At 59.8% G+C, this 13,025-nt stretch overlaps 2 protein-coding genes across 2 annotated transcripts in view; one reads left to right on the top strand and one right to left on the bottom strand.

Annotated features, from left to right (window-relative positions):
• Positions 1-800: 800 nt before the first annotated feature.
• On the top strand, positions 801-3,824 carry PIPOX (pipecolic acid and sarcosine oxidase). Its single transcript, XM_050321731.1, has 8 exons — positions 801-989; positions 1,297-1,445; positions 1,862-2,063; positions 2,176-2,358; positions 2,421-2,573; positions 2,644-2,802; positions 2,952-3,027; positions 3,111-3,824. Exons 1-8 carry the CDS (start codon positions 864-866, stop codon positions 3,239-3,241), a joined length of 1,179 nt encoding a protein of 392 aa, XP_050177688.1. The 5' UTR covers positions 801-863; the 3' UTR covers positions 3,242-3,824.
• A 519-nt stretch (positions 3,825-4,343) lies between these two features.
• Positions 4,344-13,025, bottom strand: part of MYO18A (myosin XVIIIA) — a 37,614-nt gene continuing 28,932 nt past the window's right edge. The window contains 8 exon segments of the mRNA XM_050321730.1: positions 4,344-4,983; positions 8,202-8,324; positions 10,961-11,100; positions 11,183-11,368; positions 12,053-12,190; positions 12,405-12,488; positions 12,590-12,706; positions 12,860-12,973. Coding sequence (XP_050177687.1) covers positions 4,845-4,983; positions 8,202-8,324; positions 10,961-11,100; positions 11,183-11,368; positions 12,053-12,190; positions 12,405-12,488; positions 12,590-12,706; positions 12,860-12,973 — 1,041 coding nt within the window. The 3' untranslated portion in view covers positions 4,344-4,844.

The following is a 13,025-nucleotide window of genomic DNA, read 5'->3' as shown; positions in this document are numbered from 1 at the left end:
ATAATGATATTTAACGTTTCGTAATAATGACGATTAACCAGTAAATAATGCCTTTTACACCACAGAAGCTAGAGTAAATTAATTCCCCTAATTAGCTGTCAGGCAGCATGGGGCAGTGTTGGCAGCGGACAAAGCCGGCAGCCTCTGCCTGCATTATCCCCCACCCTGAGGCATCACTGAATGTCCCCAAACCCCAAATCACACCCTAAAATTTTGCAGAGTTGCAAAATCCACTACTGCCAGTGGGACACAGGGTTCTGTGCCACTTCCTGGCAGCTCTGGTGAGCTCTAAATCACCCCTATCTCCTGTTTAAAAAAAAACAAAACAAAACAAAACAAAACAAAACAAAACCCAAAACAAACAAGCAAACAAAAAACCAAGAAAAGATGGCAACAAAATGGTTTATGGCTGTAATAAATTGTGCTGGGGGAAAAAAGGAACCCTATTTTCCTGGAAGCAAGCGGGGGTTTCCCATTGGCACACAGACAGGAGGGTTACCAAGGCCCGCATCCCACTGCAGCCAGAGCCAGCAGTGACCGGTGGAGAGAGAAAGGGGGGTTTATTAGAAGGAATTTTCCGTCACAGTTATCTCACCCACTTGCTCTGATCAGATGAGCTCCCTACCCTGGTGGGACCAGATGTCAGTGTTGGTGGGGGAATGGGAATGCTTCTGCCTGGCCAGCCCCAAGGGGTGGGAAGGATTTGGGCCTTGTGTGCCCTTGTGATCCCATAGGGCTGGACGGTTGCCAAGGCTCCACCACCCGCTCGGCTTGGCTGGACTCTGCCCCGTTCCTCCCCTTGGATCAGCTCCCGGCTGCTGGAGGGGACAGGAACAGGGACGGGGACCAGGACGAGGACAGACATGGCTGCCCCAAGACAGCCCCAGAAGGCCACCTATGATGCCATCGTCATCGGGGCTGGCATCCAGGGCTCTTTCACTGCTTACCACCTGGCCCAGCGCCACAGGGACACTCTGCTGCTGGAACAGGTACAGGTGACCCCATTCTGCCACGTTCCCAGTCCCCACAGGCTGGGCCTGCAGACCTGGCTGCCCTCTGGCTGCTCTCTGCCACAGCACAGAGTGGAGCTGCTGCTGGCACCACAGCCCCCAGAGCCAGGATCCCCATGTCCCCACTGCCAAGACCCCCATCTCCTGCTTTTTCTGGTGCCCTGGGTGTCAGGACAGGCTGTGTCCCCAGGTTCCCACTGCAGCACAGCACCGGTGCACGTGGGGCTGGTGGGGTTGGAGGTGGGGTGGCATCTGCAGTCACTACCATGTCCCCTCTCCCCCACAGTTCATCCTGCCCCACTCGAGGGGCAGCTCGCACGGGCAGAGCCGCATCATCCGCAGAGTCTACCCCCAGGAGCGCTACTCCCGCATGATGCCCGACTGCTTCCGCCTCTGGCAGCAGCTGGAGGCTGAGGTCGGCACCCGCCTCTACAGGTGACAGGGACGGGGACGCAGCCCCCACTGGGCATCATCCCCTCCCTGATGAACTCGGGTCTGTGGCCACTGGGTGGCATGTGGCCGCCCTGACAGGCAGCTGCCGGCTCTGGGTAATTTATGGGGCTCCATAAAGATAATGTCATTAAGGAAATGAGCTTCCAAATGATCCTCCGGTGCCGGGGTCAGGGCTGATGGCGCTCACTGTATTTGAGGGGGGAGCACGATGCTGGCACCCAGATTCTCCCCATGCATCACCCCACACATCCAGACTGTATCTCCCACCATGGGGTGCCCCAGCATGTCCCAAGCATTGCTGGTGGCACTGTGCCTCAGTTTCCCCCAGGGGTAAAGCAAGCAGAGGGTCTGCACAGGGAGGGGGAGCAGTGGGAACTGACTTAACCGGTGGGGTGCAGGCAAACAGGACTGGTGGTGCTGGGGCCAGCGGGAGATCCGGAGCTGGAGGGCTGTCGGCGCAGTCTGGGTGATGGTCAGGTCCTCGACGCTGCGGCGCTGGCCCGGCAATTCCCTGGCTTTCGGCTCCAGGCTGGTGAGGTGGCCGTGTTGGACAGCACTGCCGGGGTTCTCTTCGCTGACCGGGCACTGAGGGCAGTGCAGGTGAGTGCTGCTGAGGGGACGGGATGGAATATGTGGACAGGATGGGCTGGGCTGGGCTGGGGGTCCCTTGGCTCCATCCCTGCAGCCACGTCCCGTTACCGTTCCCACTCAGGAGGTCTTTTGCCGACACGGGGGCACCGTGCGGGATGGGGAGAAGGTGCTGCGCATTGAACCTGGGGCCGTGGTCACCGTCACCACCACAGGTGGGGTGTACCAAGCCCCCCGGCTCATCATCACGGCCGGAGCCTGGACAGGTCCCCTCGTGGAATCCCTGGGTCTCCGCCTGCCGCTGCAGGTAAGGGTCGGTGTCAGGGTGGGGTGGCACAGACACAGCCAGAGCTAATGCCGTGACCGCAGCCCCTGCGCATCAACGTGTGTTACTGGAGGGAGAAGGAGCCTAAGAGCGCCAACATGGGCAGTGTCAGTCCCTGCTTCCTGACCCTGGGGCTGAGCCAAGCCCCACATGGCATCTACGGGCTGCCCGCCCTCGAGTACCCAGGGATGGTCAAGGTGAGCAGGTCACAGTGGTGGTTGGGGGGGGGATCCCTTAACCAGTCCACACTGACCAGATATCTCCCAGGTGTGCCGCCACCATGGCAGCCCCACTGACCCTGACAAGCGGGATCAGGACACCTCAGGTGCCGACCGCCCCGACATCGGCCTCCTGAGCAGCTTCATCAGCAGCTATCTGCCCGGGCTGGAGACACAGCCGGCCGTGATGGAGACCTGCCTCTACACGGTGAGATCCCCCCCAGGGCATGGATCCAAGCCTCTGGGGTCCTGAGCCCACCCCCACACCAAGGCAGACCTTGCCACCCCTTTGTCCCCCACACCTTGGGTCCAGGATTGGACTCTTGGCCCCTCACCCTCACACCATGGCTCCCCCAGAACACTCCAGATGGAGACTTCATCCTGGACCGGCACCCCAAGTTCAGCAACATCATCATTGGTGCCGGTTTCTCAGGTAGGAGAGGGCACCCACCCCCCAAACCAGCACCCCAGAGCTGAGGGTGGCTGTGTCCCCCACCTTCCCTCTCCTTCCTGCAGGCCATGGGTTCAAGCTGGCACCAGTGGTGGGGAAGTTGCTGTGTGAGCTGAGCCTGGGAGAGGAGCCATCCTACAACATGGCCCCCTTCGCCATCACTCGCTTCCCTGATGTGCTCCAGGCTGCGCTGTAGGTGTGGGGCTCCAGATGTGACCCCATGGCACTGCACCAGACTGCAGCTGTGTCCCTGCATCCCACTGACCTTACTCCCCAGTGGGCCTGCATCAATACCTGTCTCCATCTCCCTGCACCCTGGCATCCCAACATGCTACTCTCCTCCAACCATAGCTACCCTTCATCCCCACATCCCTATATTCCATCACATCACCCAGCATCCTGGCACCAATCCATCCCAGCAGCCCTCCATCTGTGCACCCCAGCACCACTGCACTTCCACATCCCAGAACCTGGGTATCCCCATACTCCTGCATCCCTGCTACCTGCATCCCAGCATCCCTGCATCCCTATACCCTGCCTCCCCACATTCCAGCATCCCCATCTCCCTGCATCCCAGCATCCCCCATGCCACTCGGTGCCAAGCCGTCTCTACCAACCACCCCGCTCCCTGGGAACAAATTAAGGAGCTTTGTCAGCCTCATGAAGATGGAGCTGGAGCAGCGCAGAGAGACACACTCGCTTAGGAGTCAAGTTAAATGTTTTAATGTTAAATGTGCCATTTTATTATCATTAGATCGCTCCCACTTAATGAAAGCGCATTAGCGCAGCGTGGCTTTATGGCAGCGAGCACCGAGCTTGGCCTGTGTTTTACCAAGAGATGCTGGGGAAAGGGATCAAATAACCTGGTTTGCCAAGGTCCCAGGAGTGGGGGTGTGTCTCAGAGGGTCCCTGGGGCCGGGTGCAGGGGACAGCACGTGGCACAGGCCGGCGGGTGCCAGGGCCAAGCCGTGCAGGCGGCCAGCAATGCACATCATCATCATCTCTGCGTTAAATAATTAACGCCGGCAGGCAGCGGATCTGTCCCACTGCTCATCTGCATATTTATGAAGATTGATAAATGATTCATTGCCAGCACCCACAAGGGCTGTCCCTCCCCCCCTACCCTCCCCAGCACCCATGGGTGCAGCAGGCTCAGGGAAGGGGCCAGGCTTGGCCCTTCCATATAGCCCTGCATCCTTGCCAGGGCTGGATCCATTCCACCAGACCTTGCCACCACGCAAACACCCCTGCAGAATGGGGAGACCCCCCCCGGCACATGGAGCAGGCAGCAGCCGGTGTCACCAGCCAGAAATGATGTTTATTTTCATACTGAAAGTAAAGGGGGTGTGGTGGGATGCACAGCTGAGCTAGTGCAAAACAGCCAGGCAGGAGTGGGGGGCTGGGGGGGCTGTTGAAAACCCCAGTGGACACGTGGGACCCCGTCCCCACATCCCCTTCCCGGCTGCCAGGCGGCTGCTCCCCAGGGCCCGGCCAGCGAGAGACGTCTTTGGCTCAACTAAAAGGGGCGTAAGAGGAGGGGGAGTTTAAGTTATAAAATAAGGAGCCAGCAGGCACTGAGGAATGAATCCAGGGTGCCGGAGCAGCCGACTCCACCGCCAAGGACAGATAGGAGGTGGGAAGGTGGGGGGTGCAGCCAGCGAGCCGGCCGGGCTGCTCCCCCCATGGCCGGGGGGAGGCTGAGTGTGTCCCCCCCACCCCACACAGAAGAAATACCGGCTGCCCGGGGCAGCCCCGTGGAGCTGAGTGTTCCTGGGGCGTTGGGAAGTGGTGATGGGGGGCTAGGCAGGGGTCTCAGCAGCCCTGCTCTCCGCCTCGCTGGCACTGGGGGAGCTGCGGGAGGAGCGGCGTGTGCTGTCCCCGGCGTCCTGCTCCTCGTCCCATCTGTCATAGGTGAAGGTGTGCCGGGAGCTCGTGGGGCTGTGGGAGAGAGCGGGGTTAGTGAGGGTCCCAGGGGGCTCCAAGCCCAGCATGGCTCGGGCACAGAGCACAACTCCCCTCCGGCTGCAGCGGGAGCTGTGGTGAGCCAGCACACTGGCAGCCAGCTGGATGGAGCCTTGATTGCCTCCTTTTTTATTATTTCCGAGATATTTGTGGCATGCTCCACTGCAAACAGCTCCTCGCTGCGCTGAGCCGAGCCCCTGCTCTGAGGTGGGGCTGAGCTGAGCCTGCCCAGGGGCTGCCAACCCCATGGGCACCCAGAGCCCCGCACTCAGGAAAAGGCTCGGGGCCCTGGATGCTGAAACCAGCACTCATGGACATCCCTGCCTGAGGTACCTGGTCGTACCTGAGCCCAGGGCTGGCTGCTGGGGATGTTTCTCCCCTCTGCCCCCTGTGATGCCTTCCCTAGCCCCAGGAAAGGCAGCCCAATGGCAACCACATTTCCAAAAGGCTTCCTTCACTTCCTCCAACCATTCTCCTGTTCAAACCATCAGAAAGGATGGAACCTGCTTGGAAATCACTGCCAGAGAGCCCCAGCACGCCCTCTCCTCTGCACCAAACAGGGTGCGAAGACCCAAAGTCCTGCAGGCTTAGACTGTTCACACCCCAAATTCCCATCAGAGGCACCTGACAGGACACAGGACAGCAACTCTGAGCTCCAACTGCCCATCCCAGATCACCCTCCCAGATGCTGCCTCCCCCCACGGTCACACACTGCGGTGGGTGCGTGTTAGTATCCGTCACACTCCTGCCCACTCCCAGGGTGAGCGGGATGCTGTGCTGCCCAAAACCCCCTAAATTTCCTGAAGGAATAAATCCAGTTGTGTCCTGCCTGGTGGCTGGGGAGCCAGGAAGGGATTGGCGCTTCCTGGTGCCCCACAGACACTAATCCTGAACACGCTGCGTCCTGGCAGCCTGGGCAGTGCCGGTCCCGCTGCGGCCACACTGGGAATCTCCCCACGGATGGAGATGCATTCCGGATGCCCTGCAGCACCCCAAAAGCAGGGCTGCTGCAGGCACAGAGGGGAACACCATCCCGGCAGAGGTGGACTCAGTGTCCGACTCAGGAGAGGGTTAGGGCGAGCGGTTAGTGGCACACAGGGAGGTTCATGCTGCACGGCACACCCCGCTCCCACCTCCTGCCTCAGTCGCTCTCGGGCCGATACAGGTACTTCATCATCAGGCTGTCCACCTGCTTCTTCCGCTGCTTCTCCTCCTTCTTGCCCCGGGCAGGACGTGTCGGCTCCTCAACGCCCGTTGCCCGTGGGCCCTTCTTGACACTGGAAGTGCTGCGGTAGGAGCTGGTGGAGCCAGAGGAGGACTCGGAGGAGGAACTGGAGTCAGATGATGACTCCTGCTTCTTCTTCTTCTTCTTGGATTTCTTCTTGGATTTCTTGGCGCGCTTCTTGGCGCTCTTCTTCTTCCGCTCCTCCTCTTCCTCAGAGGAGCCTGAGCTGCTGCGGCACCGGCAGGTGTGCCGGGAGAAGTCGAGGGCGGATGCGGAGCGGCGCAGGCTGCCAGAGGGGCGATCGGCAGCGCCCAGGGGGGCCGCGCTCCGGACACTCCGCACACTCCGGCCATCATCCCCTGAGTCGGCATCGGGGCTGGAGCAGCCCCTGGACCGCAGCGGGCGGTAGCTCAGCACCTCCTGGATGGCAGCATCCAGGTCGGGGTCAAGGTAGGAGCGGCGCCCCACGGGGCGGGCGTCCCCAGGGCCCTCCTCCTCCGAGGCTGCACTGCGGGGCCGCGGGGGCACAGAGAGGCTGCGCCCCAAGAGGGGCTGCCCACGGGAGCCGTCGTCCGCCTCATCCAGGCGGCTGCGGGCCAGGGAGAGCCGTGATTCGGGACGACCCTCAGGCCCCCCGCGCCTGCTCCGCAAGCTCCCGGGGCTGGAGAGGGCGAAGCTCAGCACTGAGCACCCCTCGTCCCCATCATCCCCATCCTCCAGCCCGCGCCAGGAGGTGGAAGACACTCGGCTCACTGGGGCAGAGGCAACAGAAGCTTTCTCGACGTCGGTGGCCGAGAGGGACCATCGCTTGTCCAGCCCTTGCCGAGCCCGACCGCTGGCGTCGGCGAAGGCGCGGGCGATGACAGCCGCCCGGTCCTCGGGCTCGCCGCCGCGGGCCTTCCTGCGCGCCGGGCGCTCTGGGGACGGCGGCCGCTCGCCCAGAGCGCTGAACAGCGTCTGCTCATCCCCGCGGCCGCCTATGGAGTCCTTGAGGCCCGGCCGCTTCCTGTAGCTGAGGGAGCTCAACACCGACACCGGGCGCTCCTCGGCCTCAGGACCATCCGGGGGTGCTGACCTGCACCGCGGCACCGCGGCCCCGCACGCACCGGGGAGACAAGAGAGAGATGGAGATGAGCGGGCGAGGGGGGGGACCAGAGAGGCGGCCTCGGCAATTTGCGTCAGCGAGAAATGGCATCGTGGAAAAATGTCGTGTAAATGTGGGAATTGTTCTAGCCCAGCACTTTGATTCGCCTTTAAAGTGTTGCCTTCAATTTATTTCATTGTCGGCTACCTGGAGCCGCTGCGTTTGATTCCTGACTTCAGAAAAGGTGGAATTATCTCCAATAACAAAATGTTTTACATCTGCACCGCTGAATAAATTAAACCAATTAACAGAAACCAGCTCAGATCTTTCCCCCCTGCTCGGCAGAGGGAGGGAGTCCCCTGGGACTCCTGGAGCCCTGATAGGAAATTGGGTTTGGATAAAAGCAATCTGTGCTCAGCAGGCAAGCAATTTTCATGGAGAATGGAGGGGGGGATATGTGCCCCAGCCCCACGCTGTGGGGGCACCTGGGCATGTCCCCCACCTCTACTGTCATTTTCTCAGAGGTGTGGGAAGGGATGTAGTGGGCCTGCAGAGGAGGGCAGAATGGAGCAGGGAATCAGTCCTGGAATGACGGAATGCTGCACACAGCTAGAGCTCACCACTGTGAGCCCTGGGGAGGCAAATGGGGTGGGAAGTGTGGGTGCCCTTGTGCCTCTAGGATGGGATGAGGGAAGGGGGACCAGAGAGGTCTCCTTAGGTTGAAGGACACCTGTCCCCAGTGGAGACCAAGCTGCTCATCAGCATTAACCCTTCCCTGGCCAACCACACGACCACACAGGCGGGAACACGGCACCGAGCTCCACATCCCACGGGTGCCCACACAGCTCAGCCCATCCTCTGCCCCATACCCAGCCCTGCACCCACCTGCTGCCCTTCAGGCTGCCGTCATCAGAGAGCGCTTTGGAGGAGCCTTTGTTCTTGGAGAGCCAAGACTTCACCCCATCCACACGCTCCTCCAGCTCCGAGTCCACATCTGAGTCACCGTCACTGCCAGAGAAGCAGGTCAGGGTGGAAGAAAGCAAGAAGTGAGTATGGGGTAGTGAGATTTTGGGTGCTGGAGAGGTGAAAGTGCACTGGAAGGCACCATAGCCCCCCCAGCACCCACTGCCTATGTACCCTGGTACAGGGAAACCCCATCCCATAATGCTGCTCCATCTCTGGGGTGTAACCTGCATGCACAGAGCTCAGCCTGCATTTTAGGGTCTCCCCGAAGCACCCTGCAAACCCCCAAACCACCTCCCTGCCTGCCCAAGGGGCTCCTGCATCCTCTGCCCATCGTCCCCCCAGGGCTGGAGACAGTTGGGGCAGCAGGCAGGGCACAGCTCCAGAAACACACAGGAGATTTCCAGCCCCGGGACTCGGAAGGAAATAAGTGGGTTCGTTTTATAGGCCGCCGTCGAGTGCAGAATTACAGCGAGGAAGAGCAATGCTGATGGCCCCGGGTAAACAGGAGTTTAGCAAGCGGAACAGGAACGACTCCGGCACGGCGGGCGCAGGAGCGTGGTGGGCAGATTTACAGCCCTGCCGTGCCCGAGAGCCCCTGATTTACGTCCCCGCGTAAAAAAAGTCCTATCTGGCTTAAACCATCTAATTTATAACGGCCGTTCGTAACCATATTGATTGCCTTTAGAAAGAAGGTGCTGTCTGCATTGCAAAATCCATTTCTCCACGTTAAAAGCATCCCCGAATAAATCTCCCTTAATACCTCACCGCTTACTGCTTTCATTAGGGTTACGGCGGCACCAGTGGGATCTATACGGAAATCGAAGTGGTGTGGTCCCCTCTCCCCACCCCGCTCCCACCAAACAAGGGCTCCCACTGAGCTACTCTAGGGAAGGGATATATCATAGGATCTTAAATGGCCTTTTATCAGGCCGGTTTTGGGCTTATTCCCTGCCTGGGAACGATGGCAAGCAGCACAAGGGACAGGTTGGGATAGACCCTGTATATGAATCCTCCTCGTTAAATTCAAAGCAACGAGCCACGCTCCATCCTGCGCATCTCCCTCCCCTGCAATACATCCAGGCAACGCTGGGCTTGGGAAAAAAAAAAAACACAACAAAAAACCCCCACAGAATGACACCAAAAAAAACCCCAACGAGCCCCGAAAACAAGCTCTGGGGGCAGCTGAGGTTTTATAACCGGTGGAATTAAACTCCACATCAAACGCAGTTTATGTCCAGGCGAACGTGCCGTTAGTCAAGCAGGACCCAGGTCGTGGGAACGACCACGGATGGGGATGTTAATTAGCGGGGCTCCATCGCTGCCCCACGCTGACACGTTCATCATCAGCCATGGCAGGACATCATTCCCCACCCCATCCCGGGGGCTCATCCCATCCCCCTGCGTGGGATGCAGTTATGTGCCGTGCCGTGCTGTGCCGTGCCGTGGGTGATGTTAGGGCATGCGGAGGTGGGCCAGTGGCATGCGGGACCCCGGCCCGCGGGGGTGAGGTGGGGGTTAGGGGAGGGGAGGAAGGAAAGAGATGCTCCTCACAGTTTACTCTTTCTTTTCTGATACTTTGCCACCATGTCCTGCAAACTGGGAGGGGTTGGAGGGAGGGCAGGAGGGGGGAGAAACACAACAGAAAAGAAATCAAATGAAAATTCAAAAAAAAAAAATAAGACCAAGGGGGTGGAGAATGGATGGGGACAAATTAAACGGAGGGGAAGGGCTAGGGCAGGGAGGTGAGGCTGCCTTGCAACCCTGGAGAGGGGTTGCACCCAGGCTGGATTCCAGCACTCCAGGACGGTTGCCAGAGCATGTTCAAAGAAAGGTAACGGAGCTGAGGAAGGGTCTGGAGCACAAGACTGATAAGGATTGACTGAAGGGAGGTGGAGGGGCTCAGCCTGGAGAAAAGGAGGCTCAGGGGGAACATTTTTGCTTTCTACAACTCCCTGAAAGGAGGTTGTAGCCATGTGGGGGTCAGGCTCTGCTCCCAAGGAACAAGCGATAGGACAAGAGGACATGGCCTCAAGTTGTGCCATGGAAGGTTTAGATTGGATATTAGGGAAAATTTCTTCACCCAGAGGGTGGTCAGGCATTGGAACAGGCTGCCCAGGGAACTGGTGGAGTTACTATCCCTTGAAGTGTTCAAAAACTATGTGGATAAGGCACTTGGGACCACGCTTTAGTGGTAACATGGTAGTGCCGGGTAAATGGTTGGAGTCGGTGATCTCAGAGGTCTTTCCCAAGCTAAACAATTGTAGGAGTCTATAATTCTATCCCTGGGCTGGGCTGGATCCCAGCATCCCAAACCTCCTGCCAGCTTGTGCTGCCCTGTCTCCTGGGGCTCCCTGGGCTGTTTCCAGCCAGCTGACACAGCCCTGGATGTGTTTCAGGCACCTCCACAAGCGGGTGAAGCTCCCTGGGGCTGCGGTGGATGAGGGATGGATGCACAGGTGCAGGGACTGATGCCCGTGTGCACAGGTGCCCGATGCACGGATGGCACAGAGGTGCATGGACAGAGGCACAGGTGCACGATGCATGGACAGATGGATGGACAGCATCCTGCCAGGGTCAGGCAGAGCCGAGGGGTCCCCGTGGCATTTCCAAAGTGGCAAGGGGAAGCAGTGACCCCCAGGGACGTGCCTCGCGTGGGAGCCAGGCCCAGGTGTTCTCACCTGTTGATAAGGTCCTCGTTGCTGTCACTCTCCATCTCATCCTCGATGGCTGCCTGCAGGTCCCCGATGCGCTTGAAGGCCAGCTTCAGGTCTGACTGCAGGCTCTGGTTGGCGGCTTCCAGGCTCTCCAGGTCCATCTCCTGCAGGGAGGGAGAGGGATGAGGCAGCTACCCAAGGGAACACCCCCCTGCTCCCTGCCTGGCCCTATCACGGGTGTCTCACCAACTCGTGCTTCTTGCGGCTGGCCTCTGCCTCTTTCTTGGCCAGCTCGCCCATCTCCTCCTTGACATCACGGAGCTGTCGCTGCAGCCGCTTGTTCTGCTCCTTCTCCCGGTTCTCGGCGGCTGCGCGCTGATCCCGCTCCTCCGTCAGCTTCTCCATGTTCTCCTTCAGCCGCGTGGCCAGGCTCTGCAGAGCAGCGGGGTCACCCCAGATCCCCCCCCATGGACCCCTCATCCTGCAGGTCCACCCTCACCCCAACACCCACCAAGGGCTGATGAGACGACCTCCCGGTGATCCCATCCCCATGAATTTACGCAAGGAGACGGAGGAGAAACCACCCCCTCCCAGGGCCAGGGAAGGGGCAGAACAACAGCAAGGGCTTTGTTGAGTTGGAAAAATAGATTTAACTGTGTGTGAAGTAATTAAAACATGTAACGTAAGGAAAAAATAGCTCCCCTTCTCCCCCATCCACTGAGCCAGCCGCTGCATATTTATGGCCCCGGCAGAGAGAGCAGGGAAGGAAATAATAGCTTGGAAAATATGAAGAGGAGAGCTAAGCTGCCGCGCTCCCCGGCAGAGCTGCGGAGGCAGAATATAAAACAGGCTGCGTTCGTGGGGCCGGGAGTCTATAATTTCCCTAAGTCGATGCAGGGAAAGAGCAGCACTTTGCCGGGCCGGGTGGTGGATTACTGTTATCGGTGCTTGCAGGGAGCCTTCCCTGCGGAGACGGGGATGGGCTGCCGGAGGGGGAGGGCTGCAGCGTGGGGGGTCCTGGGGAGGGGATGCACTCAGCAGACCTCTCAGGCAGCTTCATTACGCTCCTGTTGCATCCCTGTCCCAGGCAGAGCGGAGGGAGAGCCCAGTGCCTACCTCCAGGCGCTTGACTTGCGTCCGCTCGAACTCCAGCCTGGTCTCCAGCTCGCGGATCTTGGCTTCTTGGCGGCTCACCAGTGACTTGTCCACCATGGATTGCTCCAGGAACTCCAGCTGGCTCTGCAGGCCTTGCAGCTGCAGGGGGTGGTGGGGGTACAGCCTCAGCCTCAACAATAACCTCCCTGCCCCTCTGCCACGCCATCCTAGAGCAGAGCTGCTGGCCATTCCGCTCCCATCCCCTGCGACTGCTCTGTGCCCTCATGGTGCATGGTGTGGGCAGCAGGTCTCTGAGTGACCCACACCCCCCCCCTCAGCTTCACTCAGGGTGCATCCCCTGTCTGATCCCCACCTTCTCCTGCAGCTCCTGCTTCTCCTTGCTGACCTCCTCCAGCTGTGCCTGGAGGTCATTCATCTGCGCCAGGTCCCGGGATGCCTGTGGGACACACCGGGGCCGTTAGCAGGGATCCCACTGTGCTGTCTCCAAGAGGGTTGTTTTGAGGGGATGGAGTGGGCACAGCTGCTGCTCTACCTCACCTGAGCTACAGCCGCCTTGTGCTTCTTCATCAGCTCATTCATGTCTTCCTGGTCCTCCTCCAACCGACTCTGCACCTCATTCTTTTCCCGCTGCAGCCGGCTCAGCTGCTCCTCCAGCTGCAGGGAGCAACACTTGTCTCCTGCTGCAGCCCAGGAGTGGGGCACTCATCCCCCCAGATCACCCCAAACAGCACAGGGTCATGCTGATGGCACCCTGGGAGCAAGTGGGGCATGGCCCCACCACGGTGCATCTCACCCCAAACCACTCACCGCTGCCTTGGCCTTGGAGAGGTCATCGATCTGCAGATGGAGGTCCTCGATCTCCACCTCCATGGATTTGCGGGCCTTGACAGCAGCTGCGCAGGTGAACTCCGACTCCTCCAGCTGCAGGGATATAGCTCAGCACCCGGCCAGAGCACAGGGACACCCCCTGTCC

Source organism: Myiozetetes cayanensis, unplaced genomic scaffold (assembly GCF_022539395.1).
Source record: "Myiozetetes cayanensis isolate MyiCay16 unplaced genomic scaffold, myiCay2020 scf27, whole genome shotgun sequence".
Lineage (NCBI taxonomy): Eukaryota > Metazoa > Chordata > Aves > Passeriformes > Tyrannidae > Myiozetetes > Myiozetetes cayanensis.
This window is presented reverse-complemented; position numbering and strand designations above follow the sequence as displayed.